Below are 13531 nucleotides of genomic sequence, written 5' to 3' on the forward strand. Positions count from 1 at the left end.
GAGGGATTCCATGATCTCTAAGATCCCTTCAAATAGTCCTATTGATTTGGGTACAACAAACCTTGCCAAGTCACACAGAGAAAAACCTTGTTTATGCTAGCCTGAAGACTTAAAACACAGATTCCAACTTTTAAACTAGCTGTGCATCCTAACACTTCTCTGCAAGTCTCTAAGAACAGTCTTCGGGAAAGGATCTAGCAGGAAGCGAAGAAGGTAGACAATATTCTGATTGTCTCCAGAAATGCCAATTTTGGTTCTGCATCCGCCAATAGGTCCAGATAATCCTCAAAACTCTGTTTAAATCCTGGCCCACTATGCAAGATAATGGAGAAGAGAAACTAGGGAAATTAGAAATTTTGGGGAAGTATGATAAAATAATAGAGACCAATGAAATTTAACACTACCTGGAGGTATCGTTACACTTGCTTGTGACTCTTACTAGTAGAAACTCACTTTTGCTATACAGAAGAGCGAAATAAATTAATCCACAGCTTTAAGTGAGTCAATAGCTTAATGTAGATCGAATGTGGAAATAAATTAGGTCCTTTTAAATTGATTACAGCATGTCACACTAAATGGCAGATTACGAAGTATACTCACTTTGCAGTTGTATGTACAAATATGATTATATCCAGGACAAAACAAATACCCTGAAATGAAGTGACGCTTCTAGAGCTGAAGGCAATCAGAGAGATTATAACATCCACCAGAGGCCCAGAGGGATTAAGTGATTTGCCTAAGGTTATGCAGATACTAAGTAGATATTCCAGGTTTTACCCAGGCTTTCTTGGGCTCAAGTTGAAGGAAGGCTTATTCTTCTGCAGTGTGCATGCCGACAACTTATTATAATGATAATAATAATTACAATAACCATTTACCCAGTACACTGAGCCAGGTACTCCCCTCTGTGCTCCCCTCTGTACATATAACCCTTTGCCCACCCACTCGTATCGCTCTGAGGTCTGTCTAGTTATCCCCATTTTATAGATTGAATGACTGAGACAGCATTTGTGACTGTTCAAAGTTATACAGCTAGCAAATGCTGAGAGCTGGGGGTCTAGTCTCACTCCTGAATCTGTACTCTTCCCACTTAGACCCACTGCTTCACCCATGGGGACTAACATAACCACATCTTTGGCTCATTTTCCTTTAAAATCAGTATTTGAGCCTCCTACAATGATAGTCTCATGCCCAAATGGTCAAAAGAAAGTAATGCCACTCTTGACTTCTAAGTCCTCACATTCAAAAGAAGAGGGCATCATAAAAGGTACATCGTTTCCTGTTCTTGAAGAGTAATTAATTGACTTTTAATAAAACCAAGTGTAAACAATCTACCAAATTATTAAAACATTACCTTTTTAGCCTATGTAGGCCATGGATTCAAGATCATGAACTTAAAATCAAAACCAAATAAGTCAAATCCAAGAGGATGAAAAGGGGCCATTAAGCCTGGTGCTCTGTAAATTAATATTTTGAGGTAAACTTAGAAGTATTATAGAAAATTACTATTTATTTACTGTTTCATTCTATTTGAAAGAGAAACTCCCAAATGTTCAACACTACCCTATATTTAAAAGTTAAAAATATACTGGAAATGGATGGAGTCATGATAGCACTGAGCACTTTGGGGGAGGGTAACTACAATCATAGTACAGTGTCATAGCGAAATATCTTAGATTTACCAGCTCAACTGTTAAATGTTTACTGTGTATTAGAAGCATTAGTTCCAAGGCAAAATGAAGCGATATTATGTTTAACTGTTTGTTTGGAAACTTCTTTTATTAAAAAAGATTTTAATGATGCTATATGCAATACAGGTGTGATAATACTCAATAAAGTATTGTGTAACTTGATATAGTGAACTTAGGAATGTAACAATCCATCTAGATGATGCCCATCCCCTCCTCCATTAGATCCCCTCGTAGCAAAATGTAAGTACCCTTTTTAAAAAATAAAGAGACCTTTGAGCTGTTGGAGCAGAGTAGGGCGGGGCAAGGAAAGTGCTCTTTCCTGACATACTCTTTGCTTCTGGCTTTGACTTCATTTAGTAAGGTCAGTTCTCAAAGAACTTCTACAAAACCCTTCTATGCTCCACAAAAGCACAGGAGAAGGAAAGCTTGTCATTCACAAGCAGCTATGGACAAAACCAGCGGCAGAGAACAAGGTTAGGGAAATGAGGGGGAGAAAAAAGTTGGAGTAAAGTGCACAGTTACTGTCAAAAAAATATATTATTTTGATCCTAAGAAAATTAAGATAATTTTATCTAATGAACTAGATTGCTGACCTTTTAATACATTTGGTTTTCATGGAACATACAATCACCATCGGACATAAAAGACTAGTTTGCTTTAAAAAAAAAATTGCTTGCAGTTATCTACAGGAATCTTGTGAACGCAATTTAAGGATAACATTCTGCAGCTCTTTGGGTATTGGATGATTTCCTCCGGTAAGTCCACAAGGAAATAGGGAAATGTTAAATTCACCGATTCAAATGGGCATTTCCCCAAATATCTGACTCTTTTGCCCCCTCTCGCTCCTTCTTTTCCTAAATGCCAGTACTTTCCAGTTCTCCATCCTCTACCCCTATTGCGTGAGACCGGGAAATCATGAAGAGTTTCTCCTTGTTTGTAAACTGCCTCTGCACCAGCTGAGGTGGCCGGGCCGCTGGTGGTGGCCCTTGGCTGGGATCCTCCGAGGGGCTCTGCTGTGCCCCCGGGGCCGTGGCCGCCTCACAGTCTGGACTTTCACTGGCTACTGCTTCCACAACCGACTCCAAAGAGGTGCCAGCCTCCCGCAGGGGGGTGTAGCCCTTATTGCAGCAGGATGGGTCATCCGACTGGGAGCTCGGCGAGTCTGGCCTGGCTGGGAGCGAGTCCTCCAGCCGCCGGGGCGGGGAGGGGGAGGCAGCTTTGGCCAGAAGGCTCGAGTCCAGCTCTGCGCTGCGCGGGGAGGGTGGGGGCTCGGGGGACGGTGGCGCCCGGTAGTCCGGGAGCCCGCTGGTGCTGCGGCGCCGCAGGGCCGCGTACCTGCCGGTCCTGGGCAGGCGGCCACGCTGCCCCCTGGCGGTGCGCGCCGCCGCCGCAGTGCCCTCGGGCTCCTCCAGCTCGCTGGGCGCCCAACGCGAGCCGCCCGGGGCACCGCGGAGGTCGGTCAAGCTCAGGTCGAGCTCGCCCCGCGGGATCTCCCGGGAGCCACGTTCCCCAGGCGGCCTCTGCCAGCTGCAGCTCGCGCCCTCCGCGTCCCCGTCCCCGTCGCGGTCCCCTTGCAAGGGCAGTAGCGCGAAGGCGCTCAGCGAGGAGCCCACGAGGGAGCTGGCGGTGCTCTGGCGCCCCCAGCTCTCGGGTGGGCTGCAGGGCGCCGGGCTGCTGCTGCTGCTGGCGGCCGCCGTGCTGGCGGCGGCGGCAGCGGCCACAGCGGCGGCGGCAGCGGCGGCGGCCCGGCGACGGCTGGCCACGCCCGAGCGCTCGCGGTAGATGCTGTACACGGCCTCCGCCAGGTTCGGGGGCTCCCGCGAGCAGCGCGGGGACGAGACCAGGTCGGGCGGGGACGCGGCGCCCCTGGCCCCGCCGCCGCCGCCGCCGCCCAGCGCGGCGGGGTGGGGCCAGGAGCCCCTGGCCAGCACCGCCGCCCCGAAGGCGTCCCCCGCGCTGCCGCCGCAGCTCCCGGGCTTCAGCTCCAGGCCCCGCGACTGCACGTAGCTGAGGAAGCCGTTGAGCGGCGCGGCTCCGGGAGGCGCCGAGGCCGGGGCGGAGGACGAGGAGGCGGCGGTGGCGGCCGCAGCCGCGGCGGCCGCCAGGTCTTTGGCGCGGAGGCTGTGCACGTCGATGACGGTGGAGTAGAGGTCCCGCAGGTTGATGATCTTGGTCTTCTTGTCTCGATTCTCGTGGAGCACCGCGTTGGCGCAGATGAAGAGGAAGATGCCGATGCCCATGATGAGGGGCCCGAAGACCTTGAGTTTGTCAGAGTGCAGGTATCCGGAGAAGATGCGGAAGAAGAAACCCACAGACGTGGAAGAGGACGAAGGGCCGGCGGACCGCGCTGGAGGTGTGCTCCGGGGCGCGCCCACCAAACTAGAGTTGACACCCCCCGGAGTCCCCAGGTGGCTCCTGGACCGGTTTTTGCTGCCACCGCTGCCGCTATTGGCCGTGGTGAGGACGCGATGGCCGCTGCCTGCGGCCGGCAGCTGCTTACCCCCTTCCCTGTTGGTCCCGTTGGCCTTAGGCCAGTAGCCCACCACCGCCATGGCTATGCCCACCAGCAGCACCAGGATCCCGCAGAGGGCAATGAGCCCCGAGATGGAGCACAGCTTTAGCTTGCCTTTCACCACCACCACATCGTTTTTGCGCCTTTTCTTGGCTTTCCGCTTGCGCTTGGGGACCTGGGTTGGGGGGCGGAGGGGATCCTGCTTTCTGGCGGAAATCCTCAGGAGCCCACCGGTGGCGATCATGGTGAGCCGGTGCCGTGCGGGGCTAGTCTCTGTGTCAGAGGCTTGTGTAGTGGGGGCGCCAGCTGCCCACTAGCTGCTCCGCCACCTCCTCCTGCTGCAAAGCAGAGGAAGACAGTCAGAGGGTACAGGCTTGGCTGCAGCAACATCCCACGCTCTGCAAACGTCCCGCTTCCAGGTCCCACCGCATGTGTACCCCCCACCCCGGGGCTACCCACTAAGCGAGGTGCCGCCGGATGTAGGGTCTAGGGGGTGGGGTAGATGGATTAGGGCTTGAGAAACGCTGTTGCAGTCATTGATAGGAGGTGATAAAACAATTTGAGAGAACGCCTTCTCCCCCCCCTCCCCAGCCCCCTTCCCACACACTCTGTAGGTGATATTCCAGCATCGCTCATTTCAAAACTTCCCAGTTGGCAGCTGAAGGAGTGCTGACCATTAGTAGAAACGAAATGTGGGGACTCAAAGTGGTGGTTGAGGACTTTCCTGGCAAAAGCCTTTCCCTTTGTCCTATGGGAATCAGAAGACTGCCCAAGGGAGCTGTACAGGAGGTTCAAGTCTCTAAACAGAGGAATTTGTCAATGTTTAGCCCAAAGTCACTAAAACAGTCACAAAAGTTACTATTTTATAAAGACAAAAGCAATTTTCATCACTGGATGAAAATTAAAGATCACATACTGGCAGGCAGATGGCTTATTTACTGCAGAAAATTAATAGAGAGTTCATTTCGGGGAGAACACCAGAACTACGTCAGTCTTCTGGCAATAAATCCCTTCACAAAGTTGTCTCCCACCTATTGCTGTTCCTGCAGCTAAAGGCAAGGAGCATTTTTCCTCATCTCTTCTCGCAACATCTGGACAGCTTCCTGGGGTGGAATATTTAGTTTTAGGTAACTGGTTATGTAACTGAGCTCTTCCTTCTGGCCTCCTCTCCTCCCTCAGAGGAACTCCCTTAAAGGTATCATGTGCTAAATCTCATCAGGGACTTTGAGAAGTCCCCTAGAATCTCTAGGAGAAAGATTTTTTTTTTTCCTCCTGTGGGAAAATTACAATCATAAAAAGAAAAAAAAAAAAAAGACCAACCACTCTGCCATAATAGCTTTCTGACGCCTTATTAATGTGCCAACAGCACTCTTCAGAATCCTAATATTCAAATGAGAAGGCAATTAACTAGGGATAGCAGTCCACATAATAATGATGATTTGTAGAATGACATCTCCCCCAAGTGAGAGCTTGTTTTCTTCATCTTTCTTTCATGAGGTCATTTTTAGGAAGGGAAGGTGGCAACAATCAATGCACTATCCTATAGGAAGTTTAGTCGTTTATAATAAAGCCTGGTAGGTAAATGCACAGATGTGTCTTCGTGGATATCTGTGAGCTTCTAAAAATTTCAATCCTCCTGGATCCCCAGAGTAAAACATTTTCTGTTCCGTTGGTTGTGTTCCCTCCTATAATAGAGATGCTAAAAGTAAGGGCATTGTATGAATTTGAAAGGTTCAGATATCACTCACAAGCCTTTTGGTATTTTATCCTTTATGAAATAATTCATGTTTTAGAATTACCCTTTGAAAATGTGGGATTACTTGGGAAGAATTTTGCTTTTAATTGGTGCCTGGGTAAAGAGCTTTGGCCCTTGATCCCCACCATTATATCAATACAGGCAGAATCTTTTCTCCACTGTTGGAAAAGCAAACCGTAATCAGCTCTTTACAATGTTTGCAAATCAATGTCTCCTTGGAACTTAGTTGGTTTTCAGTAAGGAGAAATACTAGGTAGGTTAGAGAGGGGTTAGTAGAGAGAATATATCTATAAGCCTTTAAAATTTTGTTTTAAGAAGAGGCTGCACCAGTAAGTACAAACAGATTGTAAAAAAAGAAAAAAAAAGAGTAGCTACTGTTCATCTGTCACCCCCCAAAATAAGCACATTTATTGTGTAGTTGTAACATAGACCCTGCTGTTTTAAGTGATCCCTAGACTTGCAGCATCTCTAATGCAATAATCTGGAGATCTGCAGTTATTTTAAGGATTCAGGATCCAGACATTTTAGAAACAAACCTAGACTCAGTTGGCAGGGTGGGCTTTCCCAGAAGAGAGAAGGGCTAACATTTTGTTGGGCACTGATAAGGTGCACCGGGATGCTGAGCATCTTTGGGAAAGAAGGTACCCACATGCATTTCTCCTTAGTAAGGCAGCTTTGGCTCTTGGCAGACAGAATGTAAGGAAAATTGGAATGGATTTCAACAATCATTTACAGATCTTTAAAATTAGTTTAATAGCTAGTAATTAACTCCCTAGTTTATTATTCCTTCAGCTCCCTTGAAGGCTGAACTCCTTTATAATGTATTGCCATCTAACGTGAAATACTGACAAAAGTCAGATGGCAAGGAAGACCTACCTTCGAGGCTTTTCTTCACATATAATGAAGGGAAACAAACTTAGCAGTCGAGGTTGGCTGCCCTCGCAATTTACTGCCTGATGCTGGTCTTTCCGCGGTTAAGGAATGGAGGATGGGGGAAGCATAGGAGGGATGTCTAAAAATACAACTGCTTCCAAGAGAGACATTCAAGTTCTTGGCTCATGATGGATTAAGCCCCACTCGGCGTCTGAGGCTCCCAGCACACAGTCTGGGAGCGCCCTGCCCTGCCGGGGCTCAATCCAGATCTTCGACCCCCACTCCCTAATTGGCAGGACAGCGAACCCCTTGCCCTGCTATTTGGTCTGCTTATTTATGTTGCAGTCACATGAGTGCAGCCGCTGGGAGTCCACCTCTAGAAAGAACACAGGCAGGAGAGAAGTGAGGGCAATCCTGAGCTCGCAATTTTTCTGGGCAGCGCATCCCGTGCAGCCCGCCCAGGAAAACGACTCTCCCGGAACAGCAGCCCGGGGCACCGGGGCTCCGGGCCGCAGGGGTGGGGAAGGGCAGCTCGGGGGCCGAGGGACTCACAGAATTGCTCAAAATGGCAGCACTATAAGCAAACAATATCGCTCACTTACCCGGGAAGGCTGGGGCAGCTCCGGGCCAGAGAACGGGCGCTCGGGCGACACAAAGGAACCATGGAGAAACTTTTTCAGCCCGAGCCGACGGCGGGGCGCAGGGACAGCGCCTCGGGGCCCACCAGCCGAGTGCGGCTCAGCAGCCCAGCGGGGGCGAGCGCCAGCCCCAGGTTCGCAGCCCCCTCCGCTGCCGTGGCGGGAGCCATTTCCAAGAGTTTCCAAGAAGTGTCAGGTCTTCCGCAGCCCGCATCCTGCCTCGGAGCCGTCCTCCCAGCCGCCGCTCCTCCTGCGCCTCCCCGCGAGCCCTGCCGCGGCGCTCCCGGGCGAGCCCCAGCGCCTCTTTTGTGTGGCTGCGGCGCGCCGGGCTCCGCCGGGTGGAGTTGAGCCCGCGGCGGCGGCGGCGGCTGGCGCGGCTCGGGGCGGCCGGACTCGCGGCTGTTGCTAAGAGACTGGAGCCATGACACAGGGAAATTGCGGCAGGATGGCAGTCGGTACCCGGCCCGACTCTGCTGCTCAGGGGCCCACCCGCCCCCCGCCCCGCCCCCCGCCTCCTCCCAGGCACTGCTCCCCCCCCACCCCGACTCCGCGCCGGCCTCCCCGCGCTCCCCCCACTTCCTCCGCAGCCCGCCGCCGGTGCCTTCGGGGGAACCGCTTCCCCGAGGACCAGGAGGCGCTAGGGGAGGCGGATTGTGGCGGAGCGGGGTGGAGTGGGGGGAGGGGGGTGGAGACGGCGAGGGGAGCGAGGTGAGGGGCGTGGGGCGGGGGACGCCGGCGGGGAGCGCTGGGCGCGCGCCACGTCGGCCTCGGCCTTCCCCGCCCCCGGGGCGCCCCGGACCACCGCCCGCCTTGGCGGGGAGCTTTGTTCTTTTCCCTCCAACTACCTGTCTGAGCGGCGGGCCGGCGGGCGCCCAAAGGAAGGGCCGTCACTCCCGGAGGGTCTCCTCGCCAGCGTCCGAAGGGCGCTCTGGGTTGCGAGAGGGGGCAGTGCCCGCGTCTGCCGCCCTCCCGCCCTCCTTTCCTCCCTCTTCCTCCTCCTCTTTTGTTGCCTCCACTCTCGGACACGACACAGCCTGGGCTGTTTCTCCCCCTCCCACTTGGGAGTTTGCGGTGTGGACGCACAGCGAGCACAGTAAGTTGTCCCCCAGCGAACTCGGGCCGGCTGAGTGGAGGCGCCCCCGCCGCGCCGGGCGCACCGCGGGCCCCGGGGCAGCCAGTGCCTGATGCCCTCGCGCCCCAGCGGAGCCGGGCTTTCTGACCGGCCTCCCCGGGACCGCCGCATCTCCCCGGCACGCGGGGCAGCTGGGGCTCAGCGGAGATTAGAATCGGTTCGGGGGCGCTTCCTTGGGCAGCCCCTCTTGCTCCCACCCGGTGCGGTAATCAGCAAGCATTAAAAGGAAAAGTATAATTCTCCGGGAATCAGGGTTAGGATCAAAGAGGGGGAGGTGGGGGCAGGGAGGATGTCCAAAGTCCCTACGTCATTTTAAAAAATGCGAGAGGGAGAGAGGGAGAGATAGCCTGTTTCCTAGCTCATCCCTGTCCTCTCAACTGTAAAGTAAAAATGACAGGGAAAAGAGAATTTCAAAAGTGCAATTTCCCCACGGAGTATTGAGAAAGTAAGAAAGATTTTAATTATCTATTGAAGTGAGGCAGCCAGGATTCAGGAAGAAAGCAAGAGAAGAGCAGACGAAACAAGCGCTGTCTGAACTTTGGGGTGCAGACAGAGATCTTATGATGGTGGTGTGGAGTGGGTGTTGTCTATGCTGAGTTTTGCTGTTTAAGGATCCACAGAATCCCCACAGGAGGGCTTTGCTGGCCACCGTTCCAGTTACAAGATTGTTCCTCCCTAACACACACATCCTTCACTTGTGTTTGAAGCTCAAGCATACACTTTTCAAAAAGAACAATAAGGACACAAACATTTACAGATGCAGTGATATAAATGTGGGCCATGTTATATGAGGTGAGGTCGGTCGGAGATGGTGGGGAGATGGGAGGGAATGAAGGAGAAATGTTTCCTAAAAGGAAACTCTGCACCTGCCTGTTTGCAGGGTGACCCCTGTCACTCTTTTCAAGCAAATAGTGAATCTGGGTGATGATCAGGGTGTTCAGAACCCACCTCTTTCCACTTCTCTATTCCTGCTCAGATTATGAATGCTAGAAAACAAGCCATGTAAAGGGAAAGTTTTAAATTCCACATCAGATTCTTTCCTTTTAGAGAAATCACCGCAAAGGAGAAATAACTAGGTCTAGCTGTCATCTGTAAAGGTTTTTTGGCTCCAAGCTTCCAGATTTCTTGAATCTCAATAATAATCTTGTGTTTTGTACAGAGACCGGATCTGAGATCTCATTTCATTACACAGCTGGCTGCCAGGGACCAGGGGTGGCACCTCCTCTCCTTTGTGGGCCTCTGTTTGCCAATCTGTATGAAGAGAATAATATTGCAGAACTTCATTAGGATTTTAGAGGGATTAAGTCATTAACAGTTTCTAATTTCTGCATAAATTATAGTCATCGTTTGCACATTTAAAACTCACTTGAGGGATCTGGAGAAGAAAAGAATCCCTTTCTAGATAAACAGGCCTTGGACATAGCTAGTTGTGTTTTTTTTTTATGTTGATGACTACAATAAGATTTATGGTTTATTACTTAGAGGCTTCCTTCCAAACTGAGCTCTTTGGAACTCTGAGCTGTTCTATTTAACCTGAGTGTTACCACCTTCAGTAATTTTCTGTTTTTAGCTCAGGGTATCAGAGGAAATCAGACAGATCCCATCTGTTTCCAGAGGAGTCCTTTATCCTCTCTGTAATAATAGAGTATCAACATACATTCCTAGGGGTCTCTGAGTTATGTAGAGTTATTTTATTTGGCCCCCCTGGAGTTGTTTTCTTTCTGATTCCACTGGCCATTTCAGTTGCGATGATTTCTGGGATTGTGGGGTACTAAGTCCCTGCTAAGAACCAAAGGGCTAAGACTACCTAATCGCGGTCGTTCGTTAGTGTCTCAAGAACTTGGAGCTCAGGACAACATTTGGAACATGTTATAGCGGGATAGCAATGAAGGCCTTGGGAAAAAAAAGAAGAGGAAAAAGATGAGCTTCATTTAGTTGGATTAAACTGTGACCTGAAACCTTTCACTTGCTCTTTCTTAAAAACAATCCTTATGTAATTTTTTTCAGTTTCATAAATTATTCACAACCCATTTGCTTCCCCTGATATTTCATCAATGTGGCCTGGCTCTGCAGCCTGGGCTCCCAGCGCTGCCAAGGGGAAGCTGCTGGCCGGCCATGGGTCCAGTGAGACCCCTCTGGGTCTCCAGGAGCCTGCAGGTGGAAAGGGTTGGCTTACCTCAACAGCTCAGCAATGCCAACGTCTCTGCAAGCCCCACTGTCACAGATTGCTTGGGCTACAGAAACAGAGGTAGTTTAGTTCAGTGGGTTCTGGAACCAGTTCTTATCCTCCACTAACTAACTAACTACTTCATGTAAGTAAGTAAATGACTTAATCTTGCCTGCCTCAGTTTGCTCATCTGTAATTGGGACAACGACACTAATCCCTAACTCATGGCATTCTTGTGAGGATAAACAGAGTTCCTGTAAATTAATGCCTCGCACGCGGTAAAGGCTCATTAAATTTAGCTTTCAACCTTTTAGTCCTAAGATCCTCTCCCAGCTTGTTTTCATCACTCTCCCATCCTATTTCTATTCATCAGGATCCACTTGGGACCGTCCCCGCACTTAATCTCTCTGGCATGAGGTTACGGAATCAACTGCTGTGATTGAACTTTGCTGCCCGTCCGCACGGTGGAGGCCCGGTGCCGCTCACCACAGCCCACTGTCCAGGAGGATGAGAACAGCCTCCCCATCGCTGCTTTCCTCCCTGTGGCCAGGGCCCTTTCATTTCACTCTGCTGGAGAACCCCGCTATCAAACTCGTCACTCTGCAGTCAAATTCGAAAGTCTGTGAAAACGCAACCAAGAGAACATCCTTCAGCCTGAAGGTTTGAGGTTCTCCCAGAAAGGACTCTCAAGCCATTTTTTCAACAACAGAAGAAGGAACCTGTTTATCCCAAGGTTGAACACAGGACATAAAATTCCTCCTTTCCTCGTGGCTTCATACCCTGCCAGGAAGAAGCAACATGACAGGAAAAAGCGTGACCAAAAAAAGCAATAAACTAGGCAATAGATTTCGCAAATAAAAACATTGCATGGGACATAAACCTAAAAACGATTTGTTGTTGATCTGAAATTCAGATGTAACTGGGCCTCCTGTCTTATCTGCAACTCCCAACACAACATCCCTTGGTAGCCTCACAGATGTTTCCATGGTACATGTGAAGGAGGAAAGAGCCTGAAAGAAAATGTGAGCTGCGACAGTACATTAAAAAGCCTCACTAGATTTCCTCTGGAACAGGAGAGGCAGAAAAACATCGAGCAGAGCCCGGATGGATCAAGAGCACTTGGAAGCGTAAGGGCAGTTTTTCCACAGCCAGGCCGCGCTTGGCCTGGGGTTTTCTCACAGTTCGAGGTTCCAAGGTTCCTGTTTCTAGCCCTTGAGCATGGAACCCCGCCCTGCCAGAGGGATGGGCGCTTGCCTCCCCATCTACTCCCCCGAGGCCCACAGGTGAACCTCTGAGACACAGAACTCAGCAGCACTTTCAAGAACTTCAGTTCGGAAACAGGGTAAACTCATGCTAGCGTCAAGTTCATGATCAAGACTGTTTCTTGTGTTTCTGAAAGGTGTCAAAGAGTTCAAGCCCAAAAGCTTTCACTACACAGGAAAGGAAATGATGAAAAGTCTACAGAGCATTCAATAGAACCCATCAGATGGGGGACTCTCCCTCCGGCCGGGATAGGTGGCCATGTGGCAAGAGCAGCCTACACTCTGCCTTCAGCCTTGATCATTCTTAACATTACAAATCACCAGGCTCTTGATTAGAAACCAACTGGGGTTGTTTTCTCTAATAAGTGGTTTCATTTTTGTACATCCCATTTTCCCCTACAGCCTGCATTTTCTACCATTTTCCATGTACACTATCAAAGCTAGAGTGTGTGTCTTATAAAATAATTGAGGTCTGAGATGAGAAACGGGTGTGTTGGCAGACCTGAGAGCAGATCAAAGCTGAGCTAGGAAAGGGCTTTGCAGAGGGGGCTCCATCCGTGGAATAGTCCAGGACAACCAACGGCTAAATTTGCCCTACGTTCCCCAAAGTTACCCTAAATGTCCACACTCAGGTCGCTCCTCTTATTTCGTACCATCTACAAGCACTATGGAGAGACGGACTTGTCCTACTGAGAACTAATAGGAACTCACATGTCTGATCTCCTTTCAGAATTAATTGTGATGTGAGCTGCTGCAAGTACCCAGCAGGAAAGAAGAAACACAGACAAGGAAGTGGTTTTCAAAAATAAAGAAATGTTAGAGTCCAAGATTGGTGCTCGGGTGACACGTCTCTGATTCATCCACAAAGCATTTTCTGAAACACTGCTTGTGTGCCCAGCTCTTGGATTCCTGCGTTTATTCATTTAACAGGTATTTCTTGAGCACCTACTATGTTTAGTTCTCATTCTAGGCACAGGGGATAGAGTGGGGAGCAGTGTGAACAAAACCCCTCTCTTGGAGGGGGGTGGGCAGAAAATGAGCATACACATACAAGGGAGACGATTTCAAAATTTGGTGAGTGTTACAAAGAAATTCAAAGCGGGTGCTATGACTGGTCAGAAGGAGCTGGAAGAGAGTCATTTAGACTGGGTATTCAGGGAAGGCCACCAAGGAGTGACATGTACACTGAGGACTGGAGGCTGAAAAAAAAGCTGACCATTTGAAAGTAGAGGATGTGGCCTTACTAGCCTATAATTCAGTTAGATTTCATCCAAAAATTATCAGTGAGCAACACCAGGCAAGAGAGAGTAAATCTCTCATGCTAGAGGACTTTAGAAGAAAATGATCACTGGGGAGAAAAAAAAAAAAAAAAAAAAAAAAATTAAGGAATACTTAACAGATGTGGATCCCACCCTGGACCTGGAAGAGATTTGGATTAAGTGGCTACATGGAGTGAAGGCACCGAGTTGGACAGGTGAGCAGTAATGGACATGACCTCTC

General features: G+C 50.0%; 1 protein-coding gene across 1 annotated transcript; it reads right to left on the minus strand.

Moving 5' to 3' along the window:
- Positions 1-2545: 2545 nt before the first annotated feature.
- Positions 2546-4447, minus strand: TMEM200C (transmembrane protein 200C). The gene has a single exon (XM_028123921.1). The coding sequence runs from the start codon at positions 4445-4447 to the stop codon at positions 2546-2548; it is 1902 nt and encodes a 633-aa protein (XP_027979722.1).
- Between the last annotated feature and the right edge of the window lie 9084 nt (positions 4448-13531).

This window comes from Eumetopias jubatus, unplaced genomic scaffold, assembly GCF_037043125.1.
Source record: "Eumetopias jubatus isolate StellerSeaLion01/CBP00866 unplaced genomic scaffold, mEumJub1_p1.0 scaffold_16, whole genome shotgun sequence".
NCBI classification, from domain to species: domain Eukaryota; kingdom Metazoa; phylum Chordata; class Mammalia; order Carnivora; family Otariidae; genus Eumetopias; species Eumetopias jubatus.